Source organism: Pan troglodytes, chromosome 5 (genome assembly GCF_028858775.2).
Source record: "Pan troglodytes isolate AG18354 chromosome 5, NHGRI_mPanTro3-v2.0_pri, whole genome shotgun sequence".
Classification (NCBI taxonomy): domain Eukaryota; kingdom Metazoa; phylum Chordata; class Mammalia; order Primates; family Hominidae; genus Pan; species Pan troglodytes.
Window position 1 is genome coordinate 49448029 of NC_072403.2, and position 19308 is coordinate 49467336.

Here is a 19308-nt window from a genome sequence, read left to right on the forward strand (position 1 = left end):
CTCCTACCTCAGCCTCCCAAGTAGCTGGGATCACAGGCATGCGCCACCACGCCGGCTAATTTTTTGTGTTTTTAGTAGAGACAGGGTTTCTCCAAGGTGGTCAGGCTGGTGTCGAACTCTCGACCTCAGGTGATCTGCCCGCCTTGGGCTCCCAAAGTGCTGGGATTACAGGCGTGAGTCACTGCACCCAGCCTTTTTGCTTTATTAATACTGTCACACACATATAGCATGCATTAAGATGAGAGACAAAACATTTGGAGTACAGAGAAGTTAACTGGCTGAGGCATTCGGTAGAGGGGGATTATTTTGAATTTATGTAAAGTATAATTTCACAAAAGCTTTGGGGTGGCTGAGTGATATGAGAAGTCCCTGTATTATTCCTGTTATGTCTAACAGGAGATCCTTTCTGATTTCAGGAATAGTGCTATGCAAGACTTTGGTTGAAAAGTTTTAAAGTTAGGTCTATGCATGAAATTTGTTAAGCTGGTGCCTGAAGTGAAGCAAATAAAATCAACAATAAATAATTGGTTGATTCTGTTAGAAATGGAAAATGATGGCAAAACTGATAAGGACATGGTTTTACCCTAATTTAAAACAAATTTAAAATGTGTCATCTGCTTTCTTTGTGTCAGCCAATGAAAATGCTCCCTCTCCAGGATGAGCAAAGCTATTTTTGAATAGTATATCGTTCTGATGTGTGTATAGCTCAGGCTCATTTCCTATATATAGTTTTGATACTGTCCTAACATTTCACTAACATTCAGTAATGAAAAAAACTTACAATTCACAGAACCAGCATCAAGAAAAGTTGATAGTTGATACTTTAGCCACTCCCCAGCCATCTGGAAGCTAGTTTTGGGATCCAAACGACATGCCAACCTCATCACCTCTCCTTGTTGCGCTCGAGAGGCTGCCAAGAGAAAATGCCAAGGGAAGGACAGGAATCAATAACTGGTATAAAATAAGTACTTAATGTTTATTAATTTACCACCCTAAGGGAAAAGCATTCAAAGGAACTGTTTTGCAGACTTATGCTTTGCATGTAATAATCACTCAATAAAACTTTATTAACGAATCCAGAAGTTTTTGAAAATAAATGATCTCTGGAAACTGTATTACCAGCTAGATCCTGTAAGTGGCAAACTAAACTTAGTCTCCCATTTCTGTTTGAATTAAAAGGAAATCAGGATTGGGCGCAGTAGCTCACGCCTGAAATCCTAGCACTTTAGGAGGCCAAGGTGGGCAGACTGCTTGTGCCCAAGAGTTCAAAACCAGTTTGGGCAATACAGTGAGACCCAGTCTCTACCAAAAAATACAAAAAGTAGCCAGGTGTGGTGGCATGCTCCTATAGTCCCAGTAACTTGGGAGAGTGAGGTAGGAGGATCAGCTGAGCCCAGGGAGGTCAAGATTGTAGTGAGCCATGATCGCAGCACCACTCTTGCCTGGACAACAGAGTGAGACCATGTCTCAAAATTAAAAAAAAAAAAATTTTTTTAAAGTAAATCAGGTTGGTGGTAATAAAAAATGGTGCAGCTGCTGTGGAAAATAGTCTGGCAGTTCCTGAAAATATTAAACTTGCAATTGCCATATTATCCAGCAATTCTACTCCTAGTTATATATCTAAGATAAACAAAAACTTATATCTAAACAAAACCTTGTATATAAATGTTCATAGCAGCATTATTTGTAATAGCCAAAAAATGGAAATAACTCAAATGTCCATCAACAGATGAATAAATAAGTAAATGTGGTATATCCATACAATGAAATATTGGCAATAAAAAGAAATGAAGGCCGGGTGTGGTGGCTCACGCCTATAATCCAGCACTTTGGGAGGCCAAGGCAGGTGAATCAGCTGAGGTCGGGAGTTCGAGACCAACCTGGCCAACATGATGAAACCCAGTCTCTACTAAAAATAAAACAATTAGCTGGGCATGGTGGTGCATGCCTATAAATCCCAGTTACTTGGGAGGGTGAGGCAGGAGAATCGCTTGAACCTCAGAGGCAGAGGTTGCAGTGAGCCGAGAGTGTGTCATTGCACTCCAGCCTGGGCGACAGAGCAAGACTCCATCTCAAAAAAAAAAAAAAAAAAGGCTGGGTGTGGTGGCTTACGCCTGTAATCCTAGCACTTTGGGAAGCCGAGGCGGGTGGATCACGAGGTCAGGAGATTGAGACCATCCTGGCTAACACAGTGAAACCCTGTCTCTACTAAAAACACAAAAAATTAGCTGGGTGTGATGGCACGTGTGTGTAGTCCCAGCTATTCAGGAGGCTGAGGCAGGAGAATCGCTTGAATCCGGGAGGCAGAGGTTGCAGTGAGCCGAGATTGTGCCACTGCACTCCAGCCTGGGCAACAGAGCGAGACTCCATCTCAAAAAAAAAAAAGAAATCAAGTACTGATAAATGTTGTAACTTGGATGAATTTAAAAACATTATGCAAGTGAAAGAAGGCAGTCACAAAAGACCATGTATGATTCAATTTATATGAAACGTTCAGAATAGGCAAAACAGAGACAGAAAGTAGATTACTGGTTGCCTAGGACTGGGAGAGATGAGGGAACTGGGGGATGACTCCTAGTGGATATAGCATTTATTTTTGGGGTGATGAAAATATAATCTAAAATTGATTGTGGTGATGGCTGCACAACTCTGTAAAAATACTAAAAACCATTAAATTATATACTGTATGTGGGTGAACTGTATGGTAAATGAATTTTGTCTCAATAAAGCTGTAAAAAAAAAAAAAAAAAAAAAAAAAAAAGGAGGCTGGGCACGGTGGCTCACACCTGTAATCCCAGCACTTTGGGAGACTGAGGCGGGCAGATGACCTGAGGTCGGGAGTTCGAGACCAGCCTGACCAACATGGAGAAACCCCATCTCTACCAAAAATGCAAAATTAGCTGGGCATGGTGGTGCATGCCTGTAATCCCAGCTACTTGGGAAGCTGAGGCAGGAGAATCGCTTGAACCCAGAAGGCAGAGGTTGTGGTGAGCCGAGATCGCGCCATTGCACTCCAGCCTGGGCAACAAGAGTGAAACTCCATCTCAAAAAAAAAAAAAAAAAAAAACAAAAAGGAAATAAGGCACAGAAAACACAGAACAGAACTAGAATATTAGAATAAAATGGATTTTTCCACTTTTTGGGGGAAAGAAATAACCATAAGGTAAGATGGTATTTAATCGTAAGTACGAAAAAAAGTCAAGAGCGTCTTAAGTATGGTTACCATCCCTAAACATCAATGTCTAAGTGCTGTGGGGGTTTGTGGTGTAAAACAAAATATTATCCCTGGAATACAGCCCCAGCACCCTTCTGCAATGGGAAACTAGGGCCTAATAAGTAGGCTGCTATCCAGATTTGGGGATCTTTCGTAAAAACCCCAAACACCATGCACCATGATTCATAATACTAGATGCCATTCTGAGACTGTTGAGAGAAATCCAAGGCCAACATCACTTACAGTTGAAGAAAGCATTGAAGTCCTCATCGCTATCAAAATCAAACCGAGAATATTCACAGCTAGGGCTGTCTGTTTTAGAAGGAAAGCCCATCTGGAAAAAGAAAGGTAATTGGGGTAGGGGATGAAAGTGGACCCACTGAAAGAGTTTGTAAGCTTCAGGAGTTCAAGCACTTTTAATTTATTTAAGAGTTAAGGGTTTGCATGAGATATTGTATGGTAAATATCCACTTCAGTTCTATCACAGGTCCACAGTTTGCTCCCAGTTCCAGTATTCCTCAGTGGTAGAAAAGAGAATACTTTTAGTTGATACCATCCTCCAAGTTCCTCAGGGAGAATTAAATTCTTGAATTCTTTTAAGGTCCCCAGAAAAAATGACAATTCAGTATGTAGTAAGGAAGAAAGAACTGAGAGCTACTTGCCTCAAATACTGAACACTGAGAATAAACTTGTAGAACTTTGTATGTTTCATTCAGAAAAGAATTGAAGACCATGGCAGAAAATAAGAACACAGTGTGGCCGGGTGCGGTGGCTCACGCCTGTAATCCCAGCACTTTGGGAGGCCAAGGCAGGTGGATTGCCTGAGCTCAGGAGTTTGAGACCAGCCTGGGAAAAACAGTAAAACCCTGTCTCTACTAAAATACAAAAAATTAGCCGAGTGTGGTGGTGGGCACCTGTAGTCCCAGCTACTTGGGAGGCTGAGGCAGGAGAATTGCTTGACCCCAGGAGGCAGAGGTTGCAGTGAGCCAAGATCGTGCCACTGCACTCCAGCCTCGGTGACAGGGTGAGACTCTGTCTCAAAAAAAAACACGGAACACAGTGTGTGCTATGTGCTAGGCAAATTCCTTAAGAAAATAAGGGGACCCTTGAATGTGCCCCATTCTCTGATGTTACAAATTGAGATTAAGAATCTGTCAACTGCAAGAGCTCTTAGCAGGGAATTCATGAGCAACTCTCTACTGAGGTAGTGAGCAATCTTTGCTTCCACTCTCACTCCCCTCACATTTCCCTTTGTAACTCTCACTTGGCCTCCAGAAGCAATGCTTAGATATTGCCTCCTCTTGGAATCTTCCTGACTCAACCCTCCTATGTACTTCCAAAGCATTCTGCTTTTAACCCCTGAATAGCAATTATTACATTGTATGGTCACTGCTCTTGCCCTAGCACCTAGCCCAATACTTATGATATATTAAGTACTCTCATATGGAAGAGCAGTTATAATAACCAGTAAGGACTGATTTCTTCCTAAGGAATAAGAAAATATGTCCAGTAAAGGAATCTTAGTGATGAAGAAGGGCTGTTAATAATGCCAATCAAAGTCTTTTTTATGTTTCCCCCGAGACAGGGTCTCACTCTCATCGCCTAGGCTGGAGTGCAGTGCTGCGATCTCAGCTCAATGCAGCTTCAACTTCCCAAGCTCAGGTGATCCTCCCACCTTAAGCCTCCCCAGTAGCTAGGTCTACAGGTGCATACCAACATGCCCTGCTAATTTTTTTGTATTTTTAGTAGAGACGAGGTTTTGTCATGTCACACAGGCTGGTCTCCAACTCCCGGGCTCAAGCGATCCTCCTGCCTCAGCCTTCCATAGAGCTGGGATTATAGGCGTGAGCCACCGCACCCAGCCTCAAAGTCTTATTATGTGTATTCACCTACATTCCACATGTTTAGATTCCCATTATATACCTTGACCAAGTTAGTCATGGAAGCACGAAGATATTTTGGTATTATTGCTAATAGCAAAGGATCACGGGACAGGATTTCATGCCTGAAGAGGGCTCCCCAAGTCATCTGAGTTGAAGAGCGTAGAAACTAAAGAGAAAAAAAGAAAACGTCAAAGGATTTGGATTCTATATAACCCAGATTATTACTTAGCAGTTATCAACTACATTTTTTCATAGAAATAAATCTGTACAATACTTTGAAGCTGTCTCTACTGCAATTTATCAGTAATGACTACCCACTATGGACCACATGTTAGTAAGACAGGCTGTGGATCAAGGAAATTACCTGGAATGTGAGCTGAATTTTACTACTTTCTCTTCTTTGCAAAAAAAGGATACTGGAATCTCAGAGTGATATTAGAAGGACAATTTGAACTGAGTGAAATTAATTTTATAATACAATTAATCAGACTTTTGTTTCAAAAATCTTTATAACTTTAGTACTAAACCACCTGGGACACACCTCACATGTGACTGAGTACAATCAGAATATTACCTAAAGGGAAAAGCTGCTGACCTAGACAAGTGCACTGTTTGGCTCAGGAAGAAGAGCCAATAATTCTCTTAATGAAATGACACTACGGTCATTCCCCAAGGCCTGAAGAGTCACATTTTATACATGATCTACAATAATATTTCAGGACACAGTGCTTGACATTGGTTCACCTAACTAAAATTTTGAGAAGTTACCTGTATAAAGTTTACCTGACTTGGATGGGTTGTGAAAGCAAGAAAAGATTCCAGGTATTTTCCAAAGTTTGATGGTGTTTCTACATCAGAATCTGCACCCTGTAGGAGAAGACCACTATATTAATGGTGTTGATCGAGAAAAGCAGGAGAGGAAAAAGCAGGGAAGTAATAAAAACAGATAAATTAAACCCTCAAAAAATGTTGTTTCAAAAGGACTTTGTATTTCCTTTTGGCTAAAGAAAGGCATCACTTCAAGGGCTAAAATATAGGAAAGTTACTTTGCCTACTCAATCATCATCATTAAAACCCATTCTGTGGTCAAACAGTAAAATAAAAAACACTCATTTCAGAAATTACAGAAAGAAAAAAAATCTCTATTACTTCCTCAGACCTTACCTATTCACATTTCTGTGTCCCAACCTATTACCTAATCCCTTCAATAGTTTCTTTTCTTTTTTTTTTCTTTTAGATGGAGTCTCACTCTGTTGCTCAGGCTGGAGTGCAGTGGCACGATCTTGGCTCACTGCAACCTCTACCTCCAGGGTTCAAGCAATTCTCCTGCCTCAGCCTCCCGAGTAGCTGGGATAACAGGCATGCACCACCACGCCTGGCTAATTTTTGTATTTTTAGTAGAGACAGGGTTTCACCATGTTGGCCAGGCTAGTCTCAAACTCCTGACCTCAGGTGATCTGCCCACCTCACCCTCCCAAAATGCTGGGATTACAGGCATGAGCCATTGCCCCTGGCCCCTTCAATGGTTGCTTATCTCTGAAACTATCCTCTCTAACCATTTAAACCACCACAAAAAGATATAACATCAATTGCAAATGTCTGTTCCAATGTCCTATCTTCCAACTTATAAGACTGAGTATTAAATATTTCTCTAATGGCAGGTTTTCCAGGTCAATCAGACTCAAGTTTTCTTTTGTGCTCCAATAATACATCCCTTAGATTGGGAAAAGAGTTCTTTATTCAAGTCCATGTTTCGTGGGCTAACAGAATGTAAAAGCATAAAGCGCTCAGCAGATTGAGGTTCTGTAAGTACCAAAATTCACAAGAAACCAACGTTGACTTTATGGAATAACAGACGTGGATATCTGACGTTGGTATAACTATTTTATTGTTAAAAGAAATTTAGATCACTCAAACACTATTCTATTAAGATAATTTAATCTATAGAATCATGCAATAACTTGTACGGCACTGCCCCATCAGGCTAAAATCAATGACATTTGCAACCCCTCATTGAAACATAAGTTTCTAAATGCTCTTCCCAAATGGGCTTGAAGCTCTCCAGAAAGCAAGCACTAGCTCACCAGCAATGCACACAGCTGATTGCCCAGCGCACACAACACCTGACAGAGCCTCTTCAGAAAGACGTAGTGTTTTTCTACCAAACCTCCTCCATCAGCAGTCCTGTAAGATGAGAATTCCTTATATCACCAACAAAATTTAAAAGGCTGTAATAAAAACATCACTTTGTGTCTCATTTCTCCAAGTCATTTAGTTAGGTCTGTAATTCAGTAGAATCCCAATAGCTTTGCTAAATTAAAAAAATTTTTAAATCTTTTTAACTTATTTGGTGGCAAAACCTGACCTAAAATGATATAGGACTATTCACACAAACAGCAATTAATAACTATGAGTGTGAAAAGCAACTATATTAGCTGTCTTCTGGAGGAGGACAGTATCACATAAAAGGCAAGGACCTTGGGGTAAACGAGGCCTAGGCTTTAGGAACATTGAAGGACAGGATGGTATTATGGTGTCCAATGCAATCTCTGGAGTTTGACTACCTGGGTTGGAATCACCGCTTTATGAACCATGGTTGTGGTATGACACCCATAGCACAAACAGAAACGGGACACCACTTAGTATGAGTGTCATGATGTCTATGGAACTAAGAATTGGACCTAAAAATAGTAACTACCCAAAAAACGTTATTCATTTAATTAACAGGATCCTTTAAAACAGTGCTGCAGTCTCTACAGGGAAGGAAGCCATGAAAAATGTGTATTAGAATGGGTAGTAAGAGATTTTAAGTAAAACACATGTGCCTCATACCTTTTCATTTCTCCTTGGGACCAAAAGTAAAGAGTATCAAAAAGATGGTGCTGCAACAGATTCAACTACTTATAATATATAGTTCTGCCTGACTTCCTGGTAAGAAACATGTTATCAAGAAATGCTTTAATATTTTCTTTCTTTTTTTTTGAGACACGATCTCGCTGTCACACCTAGGCTGGAGTACAGTGGCTCAAATATGGCTCACTGAAGCCTCAAACTAATGGGCTTCAAGGGATCCTCTCACTGCAGCCTCCCAAGTAGCTGGGACTATAAGGCACATGCCACCATACCCAGCTAATTTATTTTCATTTTGATTTTTTGTAGGGATGAGGTCTTACCATGTTGCCCAGACTGGTCTTGAACTTCTGGGTCCAAGCAATCCTCACGGCTTGGCCTCCCAAAATATGGGGATTACAGGCATGAGCCATTGGGCCCAGCCTTGCTTTAGTATTTTCTAGAGCTATTGGAAGAAAGTACATGGAAGCCCTTACAGTCATGCATCACTTAATGACTGGAGATGTGTACTGAGAAATGCATCGTTAAGTGATTTTATCACCATTTGAACATGATAGAGTGTACTTACACAAACTTACACAACAGGAATAGCCTATTACACATCTAGGCTATATAGCGTAGCCTATTGCTCCTAGGCTACAAACCTCTATAGCATGTTATCGTAGCCAATACTGCAGGCAACTGTAACACAATGGTAAGTATTTGTGTATCTAAATACAGAAAAGGTACAGTAAAAATATGGTATAAATGATAAAAGATGGTATACCTGTAGAAGGCACTTACCATGAATGACTGCAGGACAGAAAACTGTACTGGGTGGGTCCAGAGTGAGTGGTGAGTGAATGTCGAAGCCTAGGACATTACTGGACCCTACTGTAGACTTTATAAATACTGTACCCTTAAGCTAAACTAAACTTATTTATTTATTTAGAGATGCAGTCTCACTCTGTTGCCTAAGCTGGAGTGCAGGGGCACAATCCTGGCTCACTGCAACTTTTGCCTCCCAGGTTCAAGCGATCTCCTGCCTCAGCCTCCCAAGTAGCTAAGAATACACACGTGCACCACCAAGCCCGGCTAATTTTTGTACTTTTAGTACAGATGGGGTTTCACCATGTTGGCCAGGCTGGTCTTGAACTCCTGACCTCAGGTGGTCCATCTGCCTTGGCCTCCTAAAGTGCTGTGATCACAAGCATGACCCACCGTACCTGGCCCGCTAAATTTATTTAAAAAATTTTCCAGCCGGGCACGGTGGCTCATGCCTATAATCCCAGTACTTTGGGAGGCTGAGGCGGGTGGATCACCTGAGATCAGGAGTTCAAGACCAGCTTGACCAACAGGGAGAAACCCTGTTTCTACTAAAAATACAAAATTAGCTGGCCATGGTGGTGCATGCCTGTAATCCCAGCTTCCTGGGAGGGTGAGGCAGGAGAATCGCTTGAACCCGGGAGGCAGAGGTTGCAGTGAGCCGAGATCGCATCATTGCACCCCAGCCTGGGCAATAAGAGCGAAACTCCATCTCAAAAAAAAAAAAACTTCCTTTCTTCAATAATGAATTAACTTTAGCTTACTGTAACTTTTTAACTTTATAAACTTTTAAACTTTTTAAAACTATTTTTTTGAGACAAGGTCTCAGTCTGTTGCCCAGGCTGGAGTATAGTGGCATGATCATGGTTCATGGTTGCCTGGACTTCCCAGCTCTAGTGACCCTCCCACCTCAGCCTTCTGAGTAGCTGGGACTACAAGTACACATACCACCACACCCGACTAATTTCTGTATTTTTTTGTAGAGATGGACTCTTGCCATGTTGCTCAGGTTGGTCTCGAACTCCTGACTCAATCAATCCTCCCGCCTTGGCCTCCCCAGGTGCTGAGGTTACAAATGTTAGCTAGCACATTCAGCCATGACTGCCTCATTTTCTTTCTTTTTTTTTTTTTTGAGACAGAGTCTCACTTTGTTGCCCAGTCTGGAGTAGAGTGGCGTGATCTCAGCTCACAGCAACCTCTGCCTCCCAGGTTCAAGATACTCTCCTGCCTCAGCCTCCTGAGTAGCTGGGATTACAGGCGTGCGCCACCAGGTCTGGCTAATTTTTGTATTTTAGTAGAGATGGGGTTTCACCGTGTTGGCCAGGCTGGTCTCAAACTCCTGGCCTCAAGTGATCCACCTGCCTTGGCCTCCCAAAGTGCTGGAATTACAGGTGTGAGCCACCACATCCGGCCAATGCCTCATTTTCTTATCCAAAAACACTGTCGATTGACAGCTAGCATTTAAATAAGAACTTCAGGTGGGCACAGGGGCTCACGCCTGTAATCCCAGCACTTTGGGAGGTTGAGGCAGGTAGACCACCTGAGGTCAAGAGTTTGAGACCAGAGCGGTCAGCATGGCAAAACCCTGTCTCTACTAAAAACAGAAAAATTAGCCAGGCATGGTGGTGCGCCTGTAATCCCAGCTACTCGGGAGGCTGAGGCAGGAGAATCGCTTGATCCCAGGAGACGGAGGTTGTGGTGAGCCAAGATCGCGCCACTGCACTCCAGCCTGGGTGACAGAGCGAGATCCATCTCAAAATAAAAAAAAAAAAAAGAACTTCAGATAAATCCAAATAAGATAGAAAAATGACAAAGAAATTCGAAAACACACTGAAAAGTAAAGATACTCACTGTGCGGCGGAGAGTATATAATGCATGGCAACATCTCCAAATAAGACCATCAAGGGCTTCCGGTCTTCCAACTTGCCCTAGACCCAATTTTAGGGAAACAGTTATATAAACTATACTTCAAAGTACCGACATCTTCTGTAAGTATATAATCAAATATATTGACTTCATAATTTCTTATATACCCCAGGGTTTAGTGAAACACTACAAAGAAGCCCAACTCTTTAAAACCAAATCTGGATAAACTACATATTTTTTCTCAAAACTATCAGTTTAGTGAAAAAGCATAAACTTACATTTTTAAATGTGTTGGGCAGGCCGAGTGCGGTGGCTCATGCCTGTAATCCCAGCACTTTGGGAGGACGAGGCAGGCGGAACACCTGAGATCAGGAGTTCGAGACCAGCCTGGTCAACATGGTGAAACCCTGTCTCTACTAAAAATACAAAAATTAGGCCAGGTGCCGTGGCTCACACCTGTAATCCTAGCACTTTGGGAGGTCAAAGCAGGTGGATCACTTGAGGTCAAAAGTTCGAGACCAGCCTGGCCAACATAGTGAAACCCCATCTCTACTAAAAAATACAAAAATTAGCTGGGTGTGGTGGCACACGTCTGTAATCCCAGATACTCAGGAGGCTGAGGCAGGAGAATTGCTTGAACCCGGGAGGCAGAGGTTGCACTGAGCTGAGATTGCGCCACTGCACTCCAGCCTAGACGACAGAACGAGGCTCCATCTCAAAAAAAAATAAAATAAAATAAATAAATAAATAAATAAATAAATGTGTTGGGCAATAATGCTGATATGACAGCAAAGTAAATTACATTTGTAGATAATATTCCTATGGAGAAAAGAGTCATAGTTCCATTGGTTAGCCAAGACAGACATAGGCTTGGCGCAGTGGCTCACGCCTGTAATCCCAGCACTTTAGGAGGCTGAGGAGGGCAGATCACTTGAGGTCAGGAGTTCGAGAAGAGCCTGGCTAACATGGCGAAACCTCATCTCTACTAAAAAATACAAAAATCAGTCGGGCATGGTGGCGTGTGCCTATAGTCTAGCTACTCGAGAAGCTGAGGCAGGAGAATCGCTTGAACCCGGAAGGCGGATGTTGCAGTGAGCCAACATCACGCCACTGCACTCCAGCCTGGGTGACAGAGCAAGACTGTTTCAATAAAAAAAAAAAAAAAAAAAAAAATACAGATATAAACCTAGTGTAGCCACCATCCAAGATTCCTTGACATTCATTAAGCGAGCTTTAAACTTAAACATTTACTTTTATCTGTTAACTGTAAATTGCCAAGTATCATGGCTGTTTCAAGAACCATGCAGCCTGATAAATCTCCACATTCTGCCAAAGGATCCCTTGAATATTGGCAAACTCCTGTCCAAGGGGGTTGGAAGCAGGCAGTAAGTTGGCCCCAAGGAAAAAAACCCAAACCTTTAAATGACTTTCTGCCACAACATGCAATTAAACACATACACAGCCTACTTCAGAGACTCTGAGGATAAGTCAGTTTGAAGTGGTAACTTACTTTTCTGCTGACTGCAATGAGAAGACACTCAGCGGCTCCCAACTGAAGTTCCTGTTCATTCAACAGCAAACACAGTATCTCCAGGAGTTTACAGTTTTCAGCAGTGATGTGACTCATAGACACCCAGTCAATATAGCCTGCTAGAGTATTCAGTGCTGCAACTCCTACTCGACAGTTTGCTTGCGCCTACCAGAAAAGAAGTAACTTTGGACCATGAAGTCCTCAGTAACAGGTAAGGAATCTGTGGTTATAACTGAACCCCCATTTTCTAATTCTAAGAAAATTATTTTTTAAGAATATACTCACGTAACAGTCACAGGTAGGGAACACAATCACTTCTCAAACAATGACATTCTCAACATCCATCGATAAGACCATACTGGCATGTGTGGCCATTTTATCTTTTTCACAAAACCCCAAATCATTTTACTTCCCAAGGCTGGGCGCAGTGGCACACACCTGCAATCCCAGCACTTTGGGAGGCCAAGGTGGGTGAATCAACTGAGCCCAGGAGTTAAAACACCAGCCTGGGCAACATGGCAAAACTAGTGTCTACCAAAAAAAAAAAAAAAAAAAAAAAAAAAAAAATACCCAAACCAAAAAAATACAAAAATTAGCCAGGCATGATGGTGTGCATCTATAGTCCCAGCTACTCATGAGGTTGAGGTAAGGCTCACTTGAAGCCTGGAGGCTGAAGCTGCAGTGAGCCACGTTTGCGTCACTGTACTCTAGCCTGGGTGACAAAGTAAGACCCTGTGTCAAAAAAAAAAAAAAAGTAATTTTTTTTTTTTTTTTACTTCCCTTCAACCATAGCTCAGTGATCAAAAACAGAACAAAGAACAGGCTGGGCGTGGTGGCTCACACCTGTAATCCCAGCACTTTGGGAAGCTGAGGAGGGCGGATGATGTCAGGAGATTGAGACTATCCTGGCTAACACGGTGAAACCCCATCTCTACTAAAAATACAAAAAATTAGCTGGGTGTGGTGGCGGGCACCTGTAGTACCAGCTACTCGGGAGGCCAGGCAGGAGAATGGCGTGAACCCAGGAGGCGGAGCTTGCAGTGAGCTGAGATCGCGCCACTGCACTCCAGCCTGGGCAAGTGAGCGAGACTCTGTCTCAAAAACAAAAACAAACACAAACAAAAAAAACAAACGACAGATGCAGTGGCCCACAGTCACTTCGGGAGGTCGAGGCTGGAGGATCACTTGAAGCCAGGAGTTTGACACCAGCCTAGGCAACACACTGAGACCCTGTTTCTATAGAAAGTATTAGCTGGGCATGGTGGTGCGCACCTATATTCCCAGCTACTCATGAAGTTGAGGTGAGAGGATCACTTGAGCTGGGGAGGTCATGGCTGCAGTGAGCTGAGACCACACAACTGCACTCCAGCCTGGGCAACAGTAAGACCTGTCTCCAAAACAATACAACACAAGCAAGGCTGAGGTCACCATCCACTAGGGGCACGTATCCCCTCACCTGAAAGGTTCAAAGGTCTCCTTCAAACTTTATAAAGAGCTCTTACCTTTGACTCCTGAGAAGTATCTGTCTTCTGAAAGGAAGTATAAAGATCCAGTGTTTTTAATGAGCAAAAGGCCACATAATAACTTTCTACCCCCCACAAATCAATGCCCTTGAATAATGATTCTTAAATATATGCAATTTTTAATCTTGGAAAATAACACAACTTTACTAAGCACGCATAACTGATATTCCCCTAGGGAGAACAAGTAAAGTTAGAAGCATAATTAAATGAATACAATTCATGAACATGTATGTATAGCATAAGTATATGAAAACCATGTACTCAAAAATACTGGATGTTGGCCAGGCGTGGTGGCTCACGCCTGTAATCCCAGCAGTCTGGGAGGCCAAGGCAGGTGGATCACCTGAGGTCAGGAGTTTGAGACCAGTCTGGCCAACATGGTGAAACCCCATCTCTACTAAAATTACAAAAATTAGCCGGTGTGCTGGCGCATTCCTGTAATCCCAGCTACTTGGGAAGCTGAGGCAGAAGAATCACTCGAACCCGGGAGGCAGAGGTTGCAGTGAACCAAGATTGCACTACTGCACTCCAGCCTGGGCAACAAAAGTGAAACTCCGTCTCAAAACAAAAAAAAACAAAAAAAAAATACATATATATGATGTTAAATACATCAAAATAGTGGCTATTCAGTGAATATACAAATATGGTTGATTTTTATCCTTATATTTCAAATCCATACAAAGGCACATAATGTTAACTTACAAGCATATAAAATTAGGCCAGGCGCGGTGGCTCACGCCTACAATCCCAGCACTTTGAAAGACCAAGGCAGGCGGATTATTTGAGGTCAGGAGTTCAAGACCAGCCTGACCAACATGGTGAAACACCATCTCTACTAAAATACAAAAACTAGACGGGCATGGTGGCAGGCACTGGTAATCTCAGCTACCCGGGAGGCTGAGGCAGGAGAATCGCTTGAACCCAGGAGGCGGAGGTTGCAGTTAGCCGAGATTGTGCCACTGCACTCCAGCATGGGTGACAGAGTGAGACTCCCTCTCCAAAAAAAAAAAAAAAATTAGTATTTTCCTAAAGAACTTCTGAAAATAAAATTAAGAATAACACCTAGGGCTGGCTCGGTGGCTCACACCTATAATCTCAGCACTTTGGGAGAGCAAGGTGGGTAGACCACCTGAGGTCAGGAGTTTGAGACTAGCCTTGCTAACACAGCGAAACTCCATCTCTACTAAAAATACAAAAATTAGCCAGGTGTGGTGGCACATGCCTGTAATCCCAGGAGGTGGAGGCTGCAGTAAGCCAAGATCCCTATCTTTTTTTTTTTTTTTTTTTTTTTTAAAAAGGCCAGGTGCCGTGGCTCACGCCTATAATTCCAGCACTTTGGGAGGCGGGCGGATCACGAGGTCAGGAGATCAAGACCTTCCTGGCTAACATAGTGAAACCCCGTCTCTACTAGAAATACAAAAAATCAGCCGGGCCTGGTGGCGAGCGCCTGTAGTCCCAGCTACTTGGGAGGCTGAGGCAGGAGAATCGCTTGAACCTGGGAGGCAGAGGTTGCAGTGAGCCGAGATCACACCACTGCACTCCAGCCTGGGTGACAGAGCGAGCCTCCGTCTCAAAAAAAAAAAAAAAAAAAAAAGAAAGAAAATGAGCTCCAGTTTTTCTGTCATTTCCTAGTTTTTTATTTTTTTGCTTATAAAATAGGCTTTCATTTTGCTGACCTAAACACCCTAGTTCCTTACTGTAAGATTAATCAAAAACACTCATATTGGAAAATAGAAATGTTATAGGTAGGGGTATCCCTTACCACTTGCTGATACTTGTTTACATTTTCTTGAAGTGTGTTAAGCAGAAAACTGAAGATCCTTTCCATGTTCTGGGTTAATGTTTGCTGGATGTCCCTTCTTCTTTGAGGGGGAAGTGTCTGAAAAGTCACTACATCCTCTGCCAGTCGCAAAAGGATAAACATCACCAATTCTGTCTGTGTTTCCTACACCAATAGAAATAAGCTAGTTAAAAACTAAAATATCTTTTCATTTTATGTATATCCAAAGGCTATTTTCTGTTGCCAAAAAAAAAAAAAAAACCACAAACAAAATCAAACAACAAACCCTGAAGTTTGTTCCAAGGAAAAGTATACCAAACTGATATAGCTGTGTTTCATACCCCTTGTTTGGAAAGAGTGTCCAATTCTATTAGCATGTCAGGCCAATGCTGTGGCCACTCTCGCTTGATCATTTCCACTACAATTCGAGACAGAGCATCTTTAATATGGTTCTCCTCTTCCAAAATGTTCAATGTTCCCTGAAAAAGAACAAGAGATATTAAGAGATATGCAAGACTGGATTCCAGACTTCCAGAAAAAAGCTGGGCTGTAGAGTTGTAAAAAATTTATCAGCAGGCCTACTTTTAAACCAAACAGAACAAATGAACCTGTTCTTCATGCCTGAGTCACTTGTCCTGCATTCTCGCTAATCACTCTTCCGCTTAAAGCTTAAGTGAGGGTTACATCACCTACTAAAAAGGCTGTCATATCGAGAGCTAGGATGACATCATTATACTTTACAAAATGAAAAGATTCTCATATTGATTGTTTCAGTTTGCAGAAGGCCAGGGAGGAAGAGTATAGAAATAAGGAGTATAGTGAGTAGCTGGTAAAATGGAAGGGTATGAAGGGGCAAATGAATATTTTACCAATAGTTCTAACACTAGAAGACGCAGAAGTATTAGAAGATCCCATCTCTCATGTCTGTTATTTAAAAAAAAACAAGAAAGAAAAAAGGCTACAATTTTGAACATGTTTAAAGTCATATTCTGTTTTGTGTTTAAAGAGACAGTCATCCAGTCATCACACCTGTAATCTCAGCATTTTGGAAAGCCAAGGTGGGAGGATTGCTTGAGGCCAGGGGTTTGAGACCAGACTAGCCTGGGAAACACAGTGAGACCCTGTCTCTCTAAAAACCAAAAACAAAATTAGCTGGGCATGGTACCACATGCCTATAATCCCAGCTACTTGGGAGGCTAAGGTGAGAAGATCACTTGAGCCCAGGAGTTCGAGGCTGCAGTGAGCTACGATCATGCTAATGCAATCCAGCCGGAGCAACAGAGACTCTGTCTCAAAAAAAAAAAAAAAGTCATATTCTAATACTTGAAACAAATTCATTCTGCATACTTAAAATTCTGCATGTTTTTCATCATTAGTATCACATAGTAGTTGTTTGGAATAAAAGAAAATAAAATAGTGTTTCAATCTAATTTAGATCTAAGAATCTTACTGATTTGTTGAAAATATTTAATCCCCTCTGCCCTGTCTTTATAATTTAAAAAATAGAAGTCAATACATAAGCATGATTAATTAAACCTAGTAAGAGACATATGCTGAATTATGCTTTCTGCTTTTGTTTTGTTTTGTTTTGTTTTGAGATAGGGTCTTGCTCTGTTGCACAGGCTGGAGTGCCATGGCACCATCACAGCTCACTGCAGTCTGGACCTCCTGGGCTCAGACAATCCTCCCACCTCAGCCTCCTGAGTAGCTGGGCCACAGGCATGCGCCACCACGCTCAGCTAATTTTTGCATTTTTGGTAGAGATGGGGTCTCACTGCATTGCCCAAGCTGCTCTCGAATTCTTAGATGCAGGTGATCCTCTTACCTTGGCTTCCCAAAGCGCTAGAATTACAGGTGTGAGTCACTGTGCCTGGCCTGAATTATGATTTCTTGTGCTGTCTGACCTATTTAGAAGCAGTGAATTTTTACACAAACTCCCTATTGAAGAAGTCACGCTTTGCCTAAACTACCTTGGAAACATGTCTCCCAACCACCCATTCCTTACATTTGCAATCAGCTCCATGACACTGTTCTTCAGATACACCTTCTCCAATCGAGACATGCCGTTCCACCGAAACCTGACCACCAAAATGCATAAAGTCAATAGAACCACTTTAGAAGTCTTGTCTTTACAAGAGAATAGCATGGATTTCTACATTTGATTACACTGGAGATTTCATTAAGAAATTATACTTTTGATTTTGTACCCGTCAATGAATGGGCAAAAATGATCTACATTTAACCAAAATACTAACACAAAAATTCTTGGGAAAAGGTTTTATATATGCAGTGGTCCATTAACTGGAATCCGCACAAGATTTGTACCACACGCCAGCTTTTCCTCATGATTTTGTTGATGGGCCAAAAGTGAATATACATCTAGGTCAACTGCAACAATGTACTTGCTTTTCAGAAAATGCAATTTTGACATCAGTCATTTTCTGTGCTGGCTTACAAAACAATTCTGGAAAAACTATGGCTAAGTCTTAAAGGCTACCTCTTCTGATAGGTGTTGAGGGTAGGACAATCAAGTTAGGATGGGTTTTCAGTTATTCTCATACAATCCTGCTTTGGATGTACCACCCAGAGGAGGCACACAAACTCAGAGAGAGAGAAAAAAGAAAGCCACAGTGCCTAATCAGAGATTCATTGACCTATACATTGCATTACTCTAAAAAGGCTTTGAGGGCTAATGACATATAGTCAGAGCTCAGTAAGTATTGGCTAAATGGCAGGTAATATTTGTTGAATGGGTAATATGTACCACACACTTTACATGGATGAAGAAACTGAAGAAAAGAAAGGTTAAATCTTGAATGAGAGCTCCTGTGAGGTTCTGATAACATCTAGGGGATCATTCCTCTCTTCTTGGAGATTGCTCTTCTCTACTCACCTAAACAGCATCTCTATAGGTTATATAAGATATAAAGATCTGTTCTCTCAGACTTCAGTGGTAATGTCCAAGAGCTCCTTACTTGACAACGTGTTCCAGGATCTGAAGGCCAAAATGTCTGACGATGGCAATTTGTGTTTTCTCAGCCAACCTCAAGCCACAGGGTACACAGATAGGACACTTTTCTTTAAACTCTTCACAAAACTGAAAGAAGAAAAGTTAGTGTTTCCTTTCGAGGGCTGAGCGAACAGGGACTAAAAGAATTTCATCTTAAGAAACTCCAACCAGGGCCGGGTGCGGTGGCTTACACCTGTCCCAGCACTCTGGGAGGCTGAGATGGGTGGACTACTTGAGTCTAGGAGTTTGAGACTAGCCTAGGCAACATGGCGAAACCCCATCTCTACTAAATATATATATATATATATATATATATATATATATATATATATTTTTTTTTTTTTTTTTTGAGACGGAGTCTCACTCTGTCGCCCAGGCTGGAGTGCAATGGCATGATCTCGGCTCACTGCAACCTCTGCCTCCCAGGTTCAAGCAGTTCTCCTGCCTCGGCCTCCTGAGCCCAAGTAGCTGGGACTACAAGTGCACGCCACCACACCCAGCTAATTTTTGTATTTTTAGTAGAAACAGGGTTTCATCATGTTGACCAGGCTGGTCTTGAACTCCTGACCTCAGGTGACCCACCTGCCTTGGCCTCCCAAAGTGCTGGGATTACAGGCGTGAGCCACTGCGCCCGGCCCACTAAAAATATTTTTTAAAATTAGCCGGGCATGGTGGCAGGTGCCTGTAATCCCAGCTACTCAGGAGGCTGAAGTGGTAGGAGAATCACTTGAGCTCGAGAAAGCAAGGCTGAAGTGAGCCGAGATCTCACCACTGCACGCCAGCCTGGACAACGAGAGTGAGACCCTATCTCAAAAAGAAACTCCAACCTGAGCTATATGTTTAAAGT

The 19308-nt window shown here is 42.2% G+C and overlaps 1 protein-coding gene across 1 annotated transcript in view; it reads right to left on the reverse strand.

Annotated features, from left to right (window-relative positions):
* XPO5 (exportin 5) overlaps positions 1-19308 on the reverse strand; it is a 53177-nt gene that overhangs the window by 32133 nt on the left and 1736 nt on the right. Inside the window, exons 2-13 of the mRNA XM_009451326.4 lie at positions 18427-18548; positions 17457-17529; positions 15793-15930; positions 15434-15616; positions 13651-13677; positions 12128-12313; positions 10603-10679; positions 7182-7281; positions 5881-5964; positions 5138-5263; positions 3458-3548; positions 782-910 (exon numbers count right to left, since the gene is read on the reverse strand). Coding sequence (XP_009449601.2) covers positions 782-910; positions 3458-3548; positions 5138-5263; positions 5881-5964; positions 7182-7281; positions 10603-10679; positions 12128-12313; positions 13651-13677; positions 15434-15616; positions 15793-15930; positions 17457-17529; positions 18427-18548 — 1336 coding nt within the window. The remainder of the gene's footprint in view (positions 1-781; positions 911-3457; positions 3549-5137; positions 5264-5880; positions 5965-7181; positions 7282-10602; positions 10680-12127; positions 12314-13650; positions 13678-15433; positions 15617-15792; positions 15931-17456; positions 17530-18426; positions 18549-19308) is intronic.